Raw genomic sequence first — 13834 nt, forward strand, 5'->3', positions numbered from 1 at the left:
CTGCAGCTGTCCCTCCCCAGTAATGTAAAATAAACTATTATAAACTACTGAAATAATTCAGAATACTGGCAAAATCAGCATAGGTTATTGGGACCTGTCACCAGCTAAAAATTACACCCCTGGTGACAGATTCGATTTAAAGAGGTTGTCCCGTTCTTTTTGGTCTGTACACAAGATCGAGAGCAGGCGACCCTCCCTGATCAGATTGTCGTCGGCCTCCTGCTCTCGATCACAAGAACTGGTGTCCCATTCTCACTAATTGACTAAAGCACCAGGATAAGCATGAGTCCTGCTACACCATTCAATTCTGGGGCAGTATCAGAAATCCTCTCAATGTGTGAGATCCCCATCCTAGCTTCCCCAAAAAGTGGATGGAGTGTTGGTAGTATATATACACTGGTGCTTTACTCACTAAGAGGAACTTATTAATGAGGCCTTTTGGTCCCAGTAGGTGGCCCTTAGCAATTTTACCCTGGGGGTAATTTTACACTGGGGACAAGTTACAAGTGTCATTGGTGGGACAACCCCTTCTTCAGCCAACATCCATGATGAAGCCTCGTGACACCTTTTCAGGACCTCACTATCGTCAAAAAACACTTTATCCAGAAAAAAAGAGAATTATATGTACAGAGTGCACATTACTAAATCTTTATTTGGGATGATTGAAAATTGTTCCAGAGATGAGGTGTATCCATTTCTGATATCAATAATACACACATAACATAACTAAGGCATCAATATTATTACAGACAACAGTAATTCATATGACTTTTTTTTTCTTTTTTTTTTTACAAAAAAAAGGGGGATAAGCTTTTTACATGGTTATGGTTTAAAAAAAAATCAAAATCAATAAATAGAGCAAATTAAAACTCTGAATCTTGTATGTACAAAACTATACAATCCATAATATTGGACATTGCTACAGCACAGGAATGAGTAATATGATGATGAGTGAAAAGTATCTTTGCATACACATAGTGCTATGTAAAAGATTGAAAATTTATGTGCAAACAAAGTATTCATAAAGCCAAAACCTCAAAAAGAAATTGCAAACATATACACTATAAAATCAGTCTAAATAGGAAAAATGCATTATAACCATAGCTGTGATTTTATAGTATCTGACCATAGTTACTTCTCTGGTTTCACACTCTTCATCCTATGTGACACATGTGTCCATGCAATGTCGGGTGGCGTCGTCCTTTACTAGCAGCCATGCTAAGTCGTGCATTCCTTTGCATGGAAGATACACTTACTACTATTGTTGAATGTGAGTGTGAAATGTGAAAACAGAGAGGTAAAGGAAGCACCCAAGAGCAACATTCCCGTTTTGTGGCAATTAACCTCCCCCCCCCCCCTCCGAAAAAAACCCTAAACCCCTTTATACTGTAGGAAACAAATGAGCAACACTGGCTGTAACTTGCGGGAGGATAGAGGGTGACAAGCAGCCTAAGGGGGCCATATGAAGAGACCAAAGCTCTAAAAGATGCATTAAAGTTAGGTGGCCTGCAACATATTTTGCTCAGCAGCTTCAAGTTACATCACTGTAATCAGCCAAGAGTTTATTGAAAAGGGAACTTTAGCACACAAATATTTGGAGATCTTGCCCATCTCCATCCATCCATAGTTTTTTTTACTAAATCAGATTCTAAAAGAAGCAACGGTGAAAAACATTGTAATGAATTGGATTAGGAACATATATGTGACTTTGTGTTGACACTCAAAATCAAGGCCATTGTCACACAACCGTATCATGGTGAGTATTTTGCATAATGCTCGGTAAACCGAAAAACAGAAGCTGGTGCAAACCATGTCATAGTCCTTCTCTTGTTGGTTTCCACTCCTTGTAAAATGCAGACGACATATTTCATGATTTGCTCGGGCACTTATTATGAGTTGCTTTTCTACATAAGACCCCATCCTAACACTCTACCTATGCTTAAGTAGGACTAGAACAGATGGTTGGAAGTATAGATTTGATTCATCTTCTAAAGATGTTGTCAGACAACTACTCTTCATGACATCCTTCATACACACATCATTAATTCGACAAGGTGCTTATGTGTTTCATTAGAAAGTAGTGCGGGATAAGCTGATGCCACCCACCTGGTGTTGGCTTCTATCTAAGGACTTGCTAGAACCTTCTTTCTTGTAAGCTCATACATATCACATATACAGCTGGTCCTGGCAAAAATGTGGATGTTCAGACAACCATACTTTGTGTATAGGGGGCATAGTTTAATGCAATGCATTACTATCAGTCACTTTATGGTCAAATCGCTTCACCAAGGAGAAATGTAAAGGAATGCAGGTTGCATGCAAAAATTATATTTTGAGAGAATTCATATACTTTTTAGTATGTGCTAAGGATACAAATATTGATTGATGTTTTATTGATTGTTTATTCATTAACTTTTGTTCCATGGAACTTCATTTTGGCACAACACCACACTCAAGTAGGTTATAAAAGATGACAGGTGACTGCTTACGATGGCCTGGAAATTTCTCAATGTGACTCATTTACAGCTAAATTTTGCAAGCCCTTACATAATGATAGGGAATAAAATCCATTTTTATACAGTTAATCAACTGTAATAAAAAAAATATTCACTCTTTTCCAAACTTTGGTTAACTATTAAATTACCAGTTTGGTCAATTATAAATATTATATTCGAATTCTGCACACTTTGTAGTAAGTACATTTGAGTACATGCGCATTGACAGGAAAGCTCATGAAATTATTTTAATGTAAGATTCCCTGTTTTCATTGACTGCAGATAGATTTGTGAAAGAATGAAGACTTCTGTTTTGTTATAAACAGAGGCCATGACAATAATGTTAAAGGCGTTGGGGGCTAAGGGTGGTTTTCAATACTTATGACAAAAGTACCCATAGACAAAATCGACACAAAAAAAAAAAAATATATATATATAATATATATATAGTAATAATTTTTATCCCATGATACCTTGTGTTCTTTCTCAAAGTAATTTAGCATTAAATCCACTTAGTTTCCCACAAGTAAATCCAGTGAACACTGCACAGTGTAAATACAGGATGTATATGATGACAGCCTGGCAACTTCCATCATATGGGGGAGCAGGGATACAAATCCAAGTAAATCAGTTACATGATGTCTATAGTCTGTGTTGTGTGAGCACCAAGGGTTAATAGCTTATCTGCACAGAGCTCATACTGCCAATGACAAGGTGGGGGAAGGGAGCAGCATGAGGTGCAGAGAGAGACAGAGAAAGTTCTGTAGAATCACAGACTGGGATGGAGGGACAGATAGGGATCTTGTATCTCACTATTCTGTGCTGGAGACATCTGCATTTACTCTCTTGAACATGTCCAGAGACTTTTACTCTCTTGCTTCTCACAGCAGTTTATAAAATAAAAGCTGAGCTCTTATTGGTTTCCAAAGGCAACTAGAACAGTTTTACCTTGGAAACTTGATGATAAATCTCCCCCACTGAGTGTCCTTCAGAGTGAATACCTAATACATATTAGTCAGTTTTTCTGTTAAACAGTTTTCATAAATCTGTCACCGTCTGCTACAACTATTCCGAGTTCTGAGGGGTTGCTGCAAAGGAATAGAATGGATACAAGTCCCTTTCAAGAAGAAATGTGTTCCTCTAGTGACATTTTTAATAGCTCTGAAATATGACTAGGGATATCCACCAAATAAGAGATACCCATCTCCTTAGAGTTTTTAGCTCTTCTTCAGTATTAGTAAGGCTACATTCACACGAACGTATGGGGGACGTATATACGGCCGACGTATATACGGCCGATATACGTCCCCCATACACTCCTATGAGCGCACGGCACCCTACGGGAGCGGTACGGTGCAGCACACGTGCGGCACCGTACCGTTCCGTACCCGGGAAAAAGATAGGACATGTCCTATCTTTTCCCGTAATAAGGGGCCGTGCGCTATAGGTTGCTATGGAGAGGGGCGGGGGTGAGCTGCGCTCACCTCCTCCTCCTCTCCCCGTACACTGCCGTTGCCCGCTACGGTACGGTACGGGCGGGCAACGGCAGTGTGAATGTAGCTGGTCGGCAGGGTGAGATGTTATAGGTGTAGGTGAAGCTCTTGGAAGGTATTGTATGTTCTTGTGCATAAACTCTTCTTTGCACGGAAGGCGCAAAACCAAAACTTAGTAAGGCTTTGTGTTCCTACTTGGCTGAAATATTATTTAGGTTTGAAGGTTTGGACATTCATTTATAGATGGCACGAAAAAGAGAGAGATAATTTTTTTCCCCTTGGATGATAACCTGTAACACTTTTTTCCCCAGTTGGTTTTCCATAAAACCTAAAGCCTTTATTTTACTTTTATTTTTATACTACACACCGCTAAAATATATCTGTTTTGGAAACCTCTTAATGACTTTTGTAAAATCAACTTTGGAGATTTTTTGTGCAAATCATTTTTTACTTTTTATACATCTGAATTCACAAGAAAAATTCTACCATTTTAAAAGTTTGACATGGAGAAGATTTTAACTGGAAAAGGTGAGGGATTGAGTATCGGATCATGAAGAAGTGCATATATTTTTTTCAGATCTAGAATAGACAATATTATGGTAACACATGCACAAATAAACTCAGTATTTGCAACTCAGAAAAAGTAAACAATAAAAGTGTTAGGCTAAATTCACACGAAAGTATACGCCCGCTGGGACCCCTCAGTCTCCATAGTAATGCATGGGGCACGGTGCCATAACATAGGGAAAGCTAGGACATGTCCTATCTTTTCCCCGTGTACGGAGCGGTAAGGTGCTGCTTGTGTGCTGCATCCTATCGCTCCATATGTCCATTGCTGGCCTATGGGGGACGTACGTACAGCCGCAGGCTTGCAGCCGTTGTTACTTCCCCCTATGGCCATGTGAATGTAGCCTTAGGGACAATTTTTTGGTAAATATTATAGTTGAACATCTCATAGGATTTTATATTTCTGTATAAAATCTCAGTTTGCACAGCATAATGTAGCACCTCTATATGTTGAAGTTCCTCAGAGGTAGTAAGACCATGTATAGCACAGTGAGCTCAGCTAAGTGTAAACTGGTTGTCTGATAACCAACAGCAGCTCAGAGTCCTTATGTGAAGCTAAACATTTGCAGAATTTGCATAAAAGAAGTTACTGTTGTGCTGTAGAGATGCACATTTCGGCTCATGCAAAGGTTTACTTGGCCTTTTCCAAAGTGAAGTAGCCATACAATGAACATTTTAGTACCTCCCTGTCAATATCTGTTACATTACATGTTTATCTGGATGTGCACCACTTATGCTATCTCTCCTGAACCCATTTTCCCCTATACATGCACCAGAGGGGAGTAAGCCAATGCCAGACATCACTGCCAGCTCATCTCCAACAGATCTATAGCTATCCCCTTATATTAGGGCAGATTTATTAGGCACCAATATGCTGTTGGCTCATTCTAGCGATATCAAAAAGTTTGACCTATATTAATATAATGTGTAAATAACTTGAGCAGTTATTTATACTATGTCTTTAAGCAACCAAGTAAATTATTATTTTTTGTATTTTATGGAGAGAACCAAGTTTGGGAGGCATAAGGTTGTATATATCATATGATATGGGTACAAAGAACTACTGGTTGGAAACTTTCCCTTATGGATGTTGTAAACCTCTTGGGCTCTACAAAGCTAAAAAGATCACCTTTTCTTGGGATAAAAAAAAGTGATGGAAGGTCTAACCTTCCTTAGTACCATATGTAAAAATGGGTGCCGTTGACAGTAAGGATTACTGGCCAAGAGGCCATCTTTGGCAGCCACATGGATTATTGTTACATGTGAATAATACAGTACTTAATACCATTTTCCATTTGACATTCAATATTGATAGAACCTGCTAGTGATTTCAGCGAAAATAAATTTGAGATAAACTAGTTGTATCCCTAAGAAGTTCTGAGCACCAAATAAAAGAAAACAGATTTGCTGATGTGTAGGACAAACTAGAAAGAACTGGACCTAAGTTAACTTTCCTTCTTGACAGACACAATACGCAAACACTTTGGAAGCAGAGTTGTAAAAGACCCTGCTCGTAATGTCGCTACAATTGACCAGGAAGCTTTAGTTAACCTGAGTTCTTACTTGTATGGACCACCATTCAGCTGGCAGAAAAAGTTACTGGATTTTAACATAATTTCTAAAAGACCTTCCAGTGGAGAGAGATGGCTCGGATTCCTCTCAACCTTTTATTTTGCAGGACTGTCCAATGAAATGGCCCAGAGATTGGTCGGGGATTATAGAAGGTCGCATTCAGGCTAACTTTATGGTGATCTTTAAAATTGTCCAATATGAACTTGTATATTGAGAATGTACAGTGGGCTTGTCTAATATACTTGCCCAGAGAGCTCAGACAGTAGGTGTTCTCCTTATGGAGAGATTGCCAATTAAGGCCACCTTAAAGGCATGTGGAGGCTTAAAGCCATAGATGCTCCATTAGGGAAATCTGGGAAGTATGCAAAAACATTTTCCAAGGTGTTAAATGGAAAACAATGTGGCCTTAATTGGCAATCTCTCCATAGTGAGAATAGCAATGAAAATACCTGAAAATTCATAAGGTTCTTATAATTTTTTTAGAGGGATTCCACATAAACAGGAAACACAGCGTGTACTTAAATATACAGAGATTTCATGATGGCTGTGTAACAACGGTGTCCACAATTTCTTTGTATATCAATCTAGTAGCAGCAAATGATTATATAAGTTAAGGTGGTAGCATAAGGCCACTGTAAAATCAAGTAACTGACATATATGTATATGTGTGTATAATATATATACACACGCTTTGTACATTTATAGGCCTACAATCAAAACATTTCACTGCAGTTCACTCCAACTATGCTGAGGTACAGAAAATGATTGGATACAAATACAGAACCACTTGCGGCTCTAAACCTTTCTAAACTAAAGAAAGCACCAGGTTTCAAGTTCTTCATAAAAATTTTTAAAAAAGCAACCACTGGCCTGAAGAACTGAGGTGACAGAAATCCTTTTCTTTCTGTGTTCTGAATCCAGTTGGTAGCACCCTTATGACAACATGAAGTGCATTCACACCGCACCGTGAGGTAAAAAGACCGGCCAAAACGATCCCAGGCCTAGAGATTTTATCATAGCATTATAATGCTGTCATTTATCAATGACTCAAAAGTGCTACCTGTAAAATAGCTTTTTCTGTACTATTTTTACCAAAAAACCAATTGTTTGTTCCCAATGAGGCTGCCCCGCTTCTACTAGTCTTATGTAAGGAGGCTCATGTAGCCACTGTGTGCTCTTCTTCAGTATCTTCCCTTCTTCGTCTTAGTACTTCAGAGGATGCCAAAGCACTGACCCTGCTATGTTTATTGGCTGAGGTTTTATTGAATGGTATACCTAGACTCTCAGGGGATCCAGCGCTGTTTTCTGTGGGATGTTGCTTTCCTACATTAGTAACTGAGCTGTTCCTTCCTTGTACCGTTGCCAACCCACTGGTGACATTGCTGGCCACAGAGTCCTGTTGGGTGTATTCAGCACCAAGGGCAGACAATGGAGCTTCTACTTGACTGTTACCTGCAGAGGTTGCAGCTGGGACAACTGTAGGAATAAGGGTTACCGGTGGGATGGGACTAGGAAGAATGGCACCCTCGGGTGCCCGCAGCTCCAAAGCTGCATGTTCTGATCCTGGAGTCAAGATGGTGGGAAGAATCTTCTTACTGCACGATTCACAGCATAGCTTATTGTATCCAGGTATAGAGCAATAACGCGCTAGGACTTCCATCTGACAGAATATGGACTTGTCTCCTTGGCATGAGTCTTCTGTAGAAGAAATCATTTTTTTGTTAGTTTAGGAAATCATTAGAATAGTTCAAGTCTTTTGTTTTTTTTTTTGCAGTGGTCTACTGACATGGCAATTTTTCCTTTGCACTAGTTTTAATAAATGTCCCCATTAATACAATCACATTGTATTGTGGTTATTTAATTGAAAAATTACAAACTGGAGCTATGCTTATGTGGGTCAGATTGTCACTAGCCTTTCATTCACCTGGGGCAAAGATTTGCTTAATTTTTAAGGGCAAAGTTAAAGGGGTATTTCCACAAAGACAAGTTTCTTAAATATACTCAGGATAACAAAATAACACATTCTCTAATTCACTTTTATTAACAATAATACAGCATTTCACAGATATAATTGCAATCTATCTCTATCAGTCCTGGTGTACACAATTTTGGTTGCCCCCGTAAATCTTCTGACTATGGTTTTATTCTTCTAATAAATAGCTTCTTTTGTCTGCACACTACAGTGCTCTCTGCCCACCCCCCTGCATTACAACATTAGCTCAGACATAGGCGCTTCCTGCTGGGAAGCTACTAGCTACAGACAGATAATGGGGCACATTTACTTACCCGGTCCCTGCGCAATCCCCGACATGGGTTGTCCGACGAGGATGAAGTCTGCCGCGATTTAACAAAATTGTGCGCCTGATATCCTGCATGTGTTGCTTCCCTACTCAGGTCCGCCGGAGTTCACCTTCTTCTTCCCGGTGTATGTGAGTGCATGTCTTGCAACACAATTTGCATTTTAAATCCTGCGCTTAGTCCGAATCAGTTAGATTTTGTGTTCCATGAAAGTCGGCGCCAAAAATCCCTGTTAAATGCGGCGCAAAGTGTAAATAGTCAGGAAACCCAGCGGAAATGCGATCCGCAGACCCTTATCTGCCCCATTGGGGCAGATTTACTTACCCGGCCCATTCGCGATCCAGCGGCGCGTTCTCTGCGTTGGATTCACTAAGGTAGTTCCTCCGCCGCCCCCCAGGTGGCGCTGCTGCGCTGAAGTCCGCTGGAATGCCCTGAAATTCTCCGGCCTATTCCTAGTGAAGGTAAGTGCAATTGTCGCGACACATTTTTTTAAAAAAATGCGTTGTTTTTTCCGAATCCGTCGGGTTTTCGTTCGGCCACGCCCCCCAATTTCCGTCGCGTGCATGCCGGCGCCGATGCGGCAAAATCCCGGGGCAATTCAGGGAAAATCGACGCAAATCAGAAATATTCGGGTAACACGTCGGGAAAACAAAAAAAGTTTTAACTGCAACGTGTGAATGCACCCTCATGGATCTCATCATCTCTCATCTTTCTCATCTCTTTTTTTTTGTGTTACAATATTAGAATGTTCAGAAGCTAAATGAGTGTAGATAAACCTTGTACCTTGATAATCTAAGCACACTGTCAGCACAGAGGAATCATGAAGTGTCTTCTTAGAGAGTCCCTGCCCACACTCTGGAATTTTACAATGACCAATACCGAGTGAAAAGAGTTAAAACGGCAATAAAATTGTATAGTAAGAGGGGTAAAAATTATCTTTATTGTGTAAACGTTACTGGGGGATTAAAAATTTGAGAACTTTGTTTCATGGACATACCCCTTCACTTTTCATTTTCATCTTTGTTTTTTACTCCCCACTATCCATCATTTAATATTCTGTGCAATTTACTGGAAACCTGGAAAAAAGTTGCAAATGGGGGTTGTTCTGTCAGCTTTCACATTGCACACAAATCTCCTAGGAGCACAATTTAGGAAAAGGACGCCTTATGTTTGCTTTCTTTATAGAGGAATAGATGCTTGCTGTCTCTTCCTAACCACACCATGTAACTATGGCATTCTGAATATATTTAAGATTTATTTTCTTTGTGGAAATACCCCTTTAATATAAAGAGGATTAAATTGGTGAGTGCTTCTTTATTTCTTCAAACCTTTAATATGACTTTGAATGTCCACTTATTGTGCCAACTACTTTAAATCTACAGCGTTTCACTATTCATGAATTTAGCAACATGAACTCTAGATGGCAGTGTTACAGTAGTGAATGCCACATCATACTTTATTTATGTGGGTGGTTTTAGTCAGATATAAAGTACAAAAATAATACAATACACAAAATAATAAAATCGTAACTCTACTATTGAGGCTTTTGCATGTTAGTCCAGTACTTATTGTCCTCCCCTGCCCCATCCTGAATCTTGTGTAAATAGAATAACAATGGGAAAAAATGACATCCAGGAAACCTAAAGGGGAGCAGCTTAGCTTAAACACACATATTATTTAAGTGCAGCTCTCTGATGAAGTAAGTCAAATAAATTTGATGATCCCAAAACGCCAGGCAGAATCAATGGAGAAAATGAAGGTTGAGTTCTGCCAGCTTTGATTACAAATAGGTTGGGGAGCATTGATATACATGGTGTGAATAGTTCTGCTGCTTTACAAATCACAGGTCAGACTGAACATGTATTATTGTATACAATAAAGTTTTGGGTCCAAAGCTACCAAAACTTTTATGGATTTTTTAATGGATTTCTGCTATGGATTTCTTTGCAAAATACAGTCTTTTGTTATTATAGTTATGAAGGGCAATATTAAGGGCTATCACTCATGGATAAGATGGGGCTGTTGGGAGAAACCGAATGTAAAGGGCTGGCCACTTTACCTAATGTTTTTTGTAATGTGTATGTAAGTTTTGGGGGAAGGATATTAGGTAAGTTACCAATAAACATCTATTAATAGTTCTGCGCTGCTTTCCTGATATGTAAAGTGACGCCTCCTGTCTTTTACCTCATCAGTCAGACATTCCTGACCATAAAATGGCCGCAGATGGAGGGTCATGTGATCTCTCAATGGCGATTGTTCATGGACAGATAGATCACATGACCCTCCATCTGCGGCCATTTTATGGACAGGAATGTCTGACTGATGAGGTAAAAGACAGGAGGCTGCACTTTACATATCAAGAAAGCAGCGCAGAACTATTAATAGATGTATATTGGTCAATTACCTAATATCCTGCTCCCCACACTTACACACACATTACAAAAAACATAAGGTAAAGTGGCCAACCCCTTAGTATTCAGTCTAAACTGGTTCTCTATGGGTTTAATAGGTCATTACTTGTACAACCGAATCATCTTCTCTTTGTTAGCTTGGTGCTGCATCTGAAGCATTGAGGCACCTTTTGGCTATAGGTCCTTGGACACAACCAGGTTTTCTGCCCTGTACATATGCAATGCATTTCCCATAGAACATATGCAGTAGCTACTTACTGTATGTACTTCTCTGTACTTACTTGATATTTTATTCACAGGATTCTTAGGAGAATTTAGTGAGGGAGCCCATGGAGCTTTTGGAGTACTTAAGTCACTGGTTACTGCTTGTTGTACAAGCCCTGGAGATTTACCTAAAATAGCAAACATAAACATCTGTAAGAGAGAATACAGAAAAGTAATAATCTGAGTGTGGTCAGACTTGTTTCTACTACTGGAGACCTGATAAACCTGACATGAAAAGACTATAATCCAATATGTGCTCCAGCCCCCTCTATTTCCAGGATTTATTTCATCCATACTCACTATAAGAAAAAGTTAGATACAACAAGGCCACAGGAGTAAATTACTGTAAGCACTGCAGTAGTATTAGTAGTGCTAGTATTTTTAATAATACAATCTATAAAAACAAGGAGTTCTGCCGCCACTCCAAAGGGAATCCAGCTGCCCCCAAGCCCAAAAAGGCTATGCTCTGGTGGGGGATGTTGCATGTCTAACACGTACATTATAGTTCATGAGGATCTGTGGAACACAGAAACTAATCTGATTCAAATCTGCTGTGAAAAACTGTTTTTCACATGTGTCTACAGATAGCTATAGGGGGCATTTAGATAATGGTATTGCTTTCCATATGATAGATGCATTTTATTAGCACTGGGGCATTTGGTGCCAGTCTTTATCTCTGTACCTGCCCAAGAGACACTGGTGTGCTGGTATGAAATCCTCAAAAATGCCCTTAGGGCAAAACTACCCCTTAATCACTAAAACTTCACTTTTATTTTAAATTAAAACCAAGTGTACTCATACCATGCAAAGTGAATTTTAAAACTCAGTAGAGAATGGATACTGGTTCGTCGAGTATATGTGTTAGTACTTTGACAATTTTGTCACTCTATAGGATATTTCCAGAGGTGTAGTAGCCCTGATATAGTAAAAGCTTCCTTTAAATTTCCAGGAGTCAAATTGCTTGCTAACAACTGAAATCAAACTTAACGTATATACTCGTGTATAAGCTGTTTTTCAGCACAAAAAATGTGCTAAAAAAAACTCACATCAGCTTATAAAAGTCAATAAAAAAAACAAACTTACATACACGCCTTCGGGCTCCCCCGATGCTCGGTACGGCTCCTCTTCTGTCTTCTCTGCGATGCTCTGGTCCACGCAGCTTCTCTTCTGTCGGCTGTAAATGCTGGCAAAGACGCGGTCATGCGCTCTGCCGGCTGGCGCATACTATGACGTCTTCAGTGGACGCATCACTGTGTGCGCGGCCAGCAGAATGCATGCGGACCGGAGCATCGCATAGAAGACAGACGAAGAGCCGCTCCCAACATTGGGACCACCCTAAGGTGAGTATGTAAGTTTTTTTTTTTGGCGACCCAAGGGGTAATGGGGATAATGGTAAGTATAGGACACTGGTGGGCTTAGCTGATGTGTTATATTTTAACCCTAGAATGCATGACCATAAAAATCTACACTTTTACATACCTGGGGCCTTTTAGACCCGTGTGCAGATAACATAGAATAACTCAAATAAAAATACTTTTTAAAGTTTATTTAAAAAATGCAAAGTAAGGATGCATTCCTACTAGCGCTGGTGTCTGCCGGGAGGGGATTTGTAATGGATCTGACCTCCTGGTGTCCCCAGCTAAGCCTTAACTGGAGTTACCAAGAGATCATATCCATTATGGATCACTCCTGGCAGACACCAGCACTAGTGAGAATGCATCCTAAGATATGAATAATTAAAAACATTTTGTGCAAAAAAAACCCAAAGTAACTGAACGGGCAAAAAACGCCCAATACTGTATACTCATTCGATATAACTCTTTATAATAAGGTTTTTTTGTCTAAAAGTTTTTTTTTATATAAAAGTTGCAGTAAACATGCTGCAGGAATACCCCTTTTCAAAGTTTCCTTTTCGAATTTACTAATGACCGCAAAATCTTTCACATGTTATCTGTAATTCAACATCTGGAAGATGAAATTGTAGTATTTTACACAGGACTGTCTATCAAAAATGATTGCTTTGATTTCTTGGTCAGTCAAACCCCTGTATGTAGACTGTGCCATTGTAACCTTAGAAGTCAGTAAACTATAATGAAAAAAAAATGATTACAATAAGGGTTGTAGACTCTTTGTTAGTGTCTGTGCAGCCCCCTCCTCTCACCTTCAGCAGGTCACCACTTTCTTTTAGGTGAAGTGGAAATCTTTGGATTTTTGGAGCTCAGAGTTTCTTTTTCAAGAAACAAGAAAGCTGACTCCTTCATGTTCAGGAACTATGATGATGTCAGAGACGCATGACATCATGAGGTAGCCTCCTTCCCAAGATCACATGACCATGTAGTCAGGCACAATCCACAACAGCAGAGTCATAAAGGCTAAGGCTACATTCACACGACCGTATGGGGGACGTATATACGGCCGATATATGTCCCCCATAGGCGGCAATGGGCGCATGGAGCCCAACGGGAGCGGTACAGTGCAGCACACATGCGGCACCGTACCGCTCCGTACCCGGGAAAAAGATAGGACATGTCCTATCTTTTCCCGTAATACGGCGCTGTGCGCCATGTATCCCTATGGGGATGGGTGAGGGTGAGCTGCGCTCACCTCCTCCTCCTCTCCCCGTGCGCTGCCGTTGCCCGCTACGGTACGGCGGGCAACGGCAGTGTGAATGCAGCCTAAGTCACAGTTTTCCCCAGCAACAGAAAAGACAAAAAGACTTAGGATTACATGTAAA

The 13834-nt window shown here is 40.0% G+C and overlaps 1 protein-coding gene and 1 long non-coding RNA gene across 6 annotated transcripts in view; one reads left to right on the forward strand and one right to left on the reverse strand.

Moving 5' to 3' along the window:
* LOC140106189 (uncharacterized) overlaps positions 1–13834 on the forward strand; it is a 296249-nt gene that overhangs the window by 121321 nt on the left and 161094 nt on the right. The gene's annotated exons all lie outside the window — the stretch shown is intronic.
* The window catches only part of ADAMTS14 (ADAM metallopeptidase with thrombospondin type 1 motif 14), a 103557-nt gene continuing 90363 nt past the window's right edge, over positions 641–13834 (reverse strand). For all 3 annotated transcript variants that reach the window (XM_072130453.1, XM_072130452.1, XM_072130454.1), the window contains exons 21-22: positions 11118–11228; positions 641–7825 (exon numbers count right to left, since the gene is read on the reverse strand). In XM_072130453.1, coding sequence (XP_071986554.1) covers positions 7284–7825; positions 11118–11228 — 653 coding nt within the window. In that variant the 3' untranslated portion in view covers positions 641–7283. The remainder of the gene's footprint in view (positions 7826–11117; positions 11229–13834) is intronic.

This window comes from Engystomops pustulosus, chromosome 11 (genome assembly GCF_040894005.1).
Source record: "Engystomops pustulosus chromosome 11, aEngPut4.maternal, whole genome shotgun sequence".
NCBI lineage: Eukaryota > Metazoa > Chordata > Amphibia > Anura > Leptodactylidae > Engystomops > Engystomops pustulosus.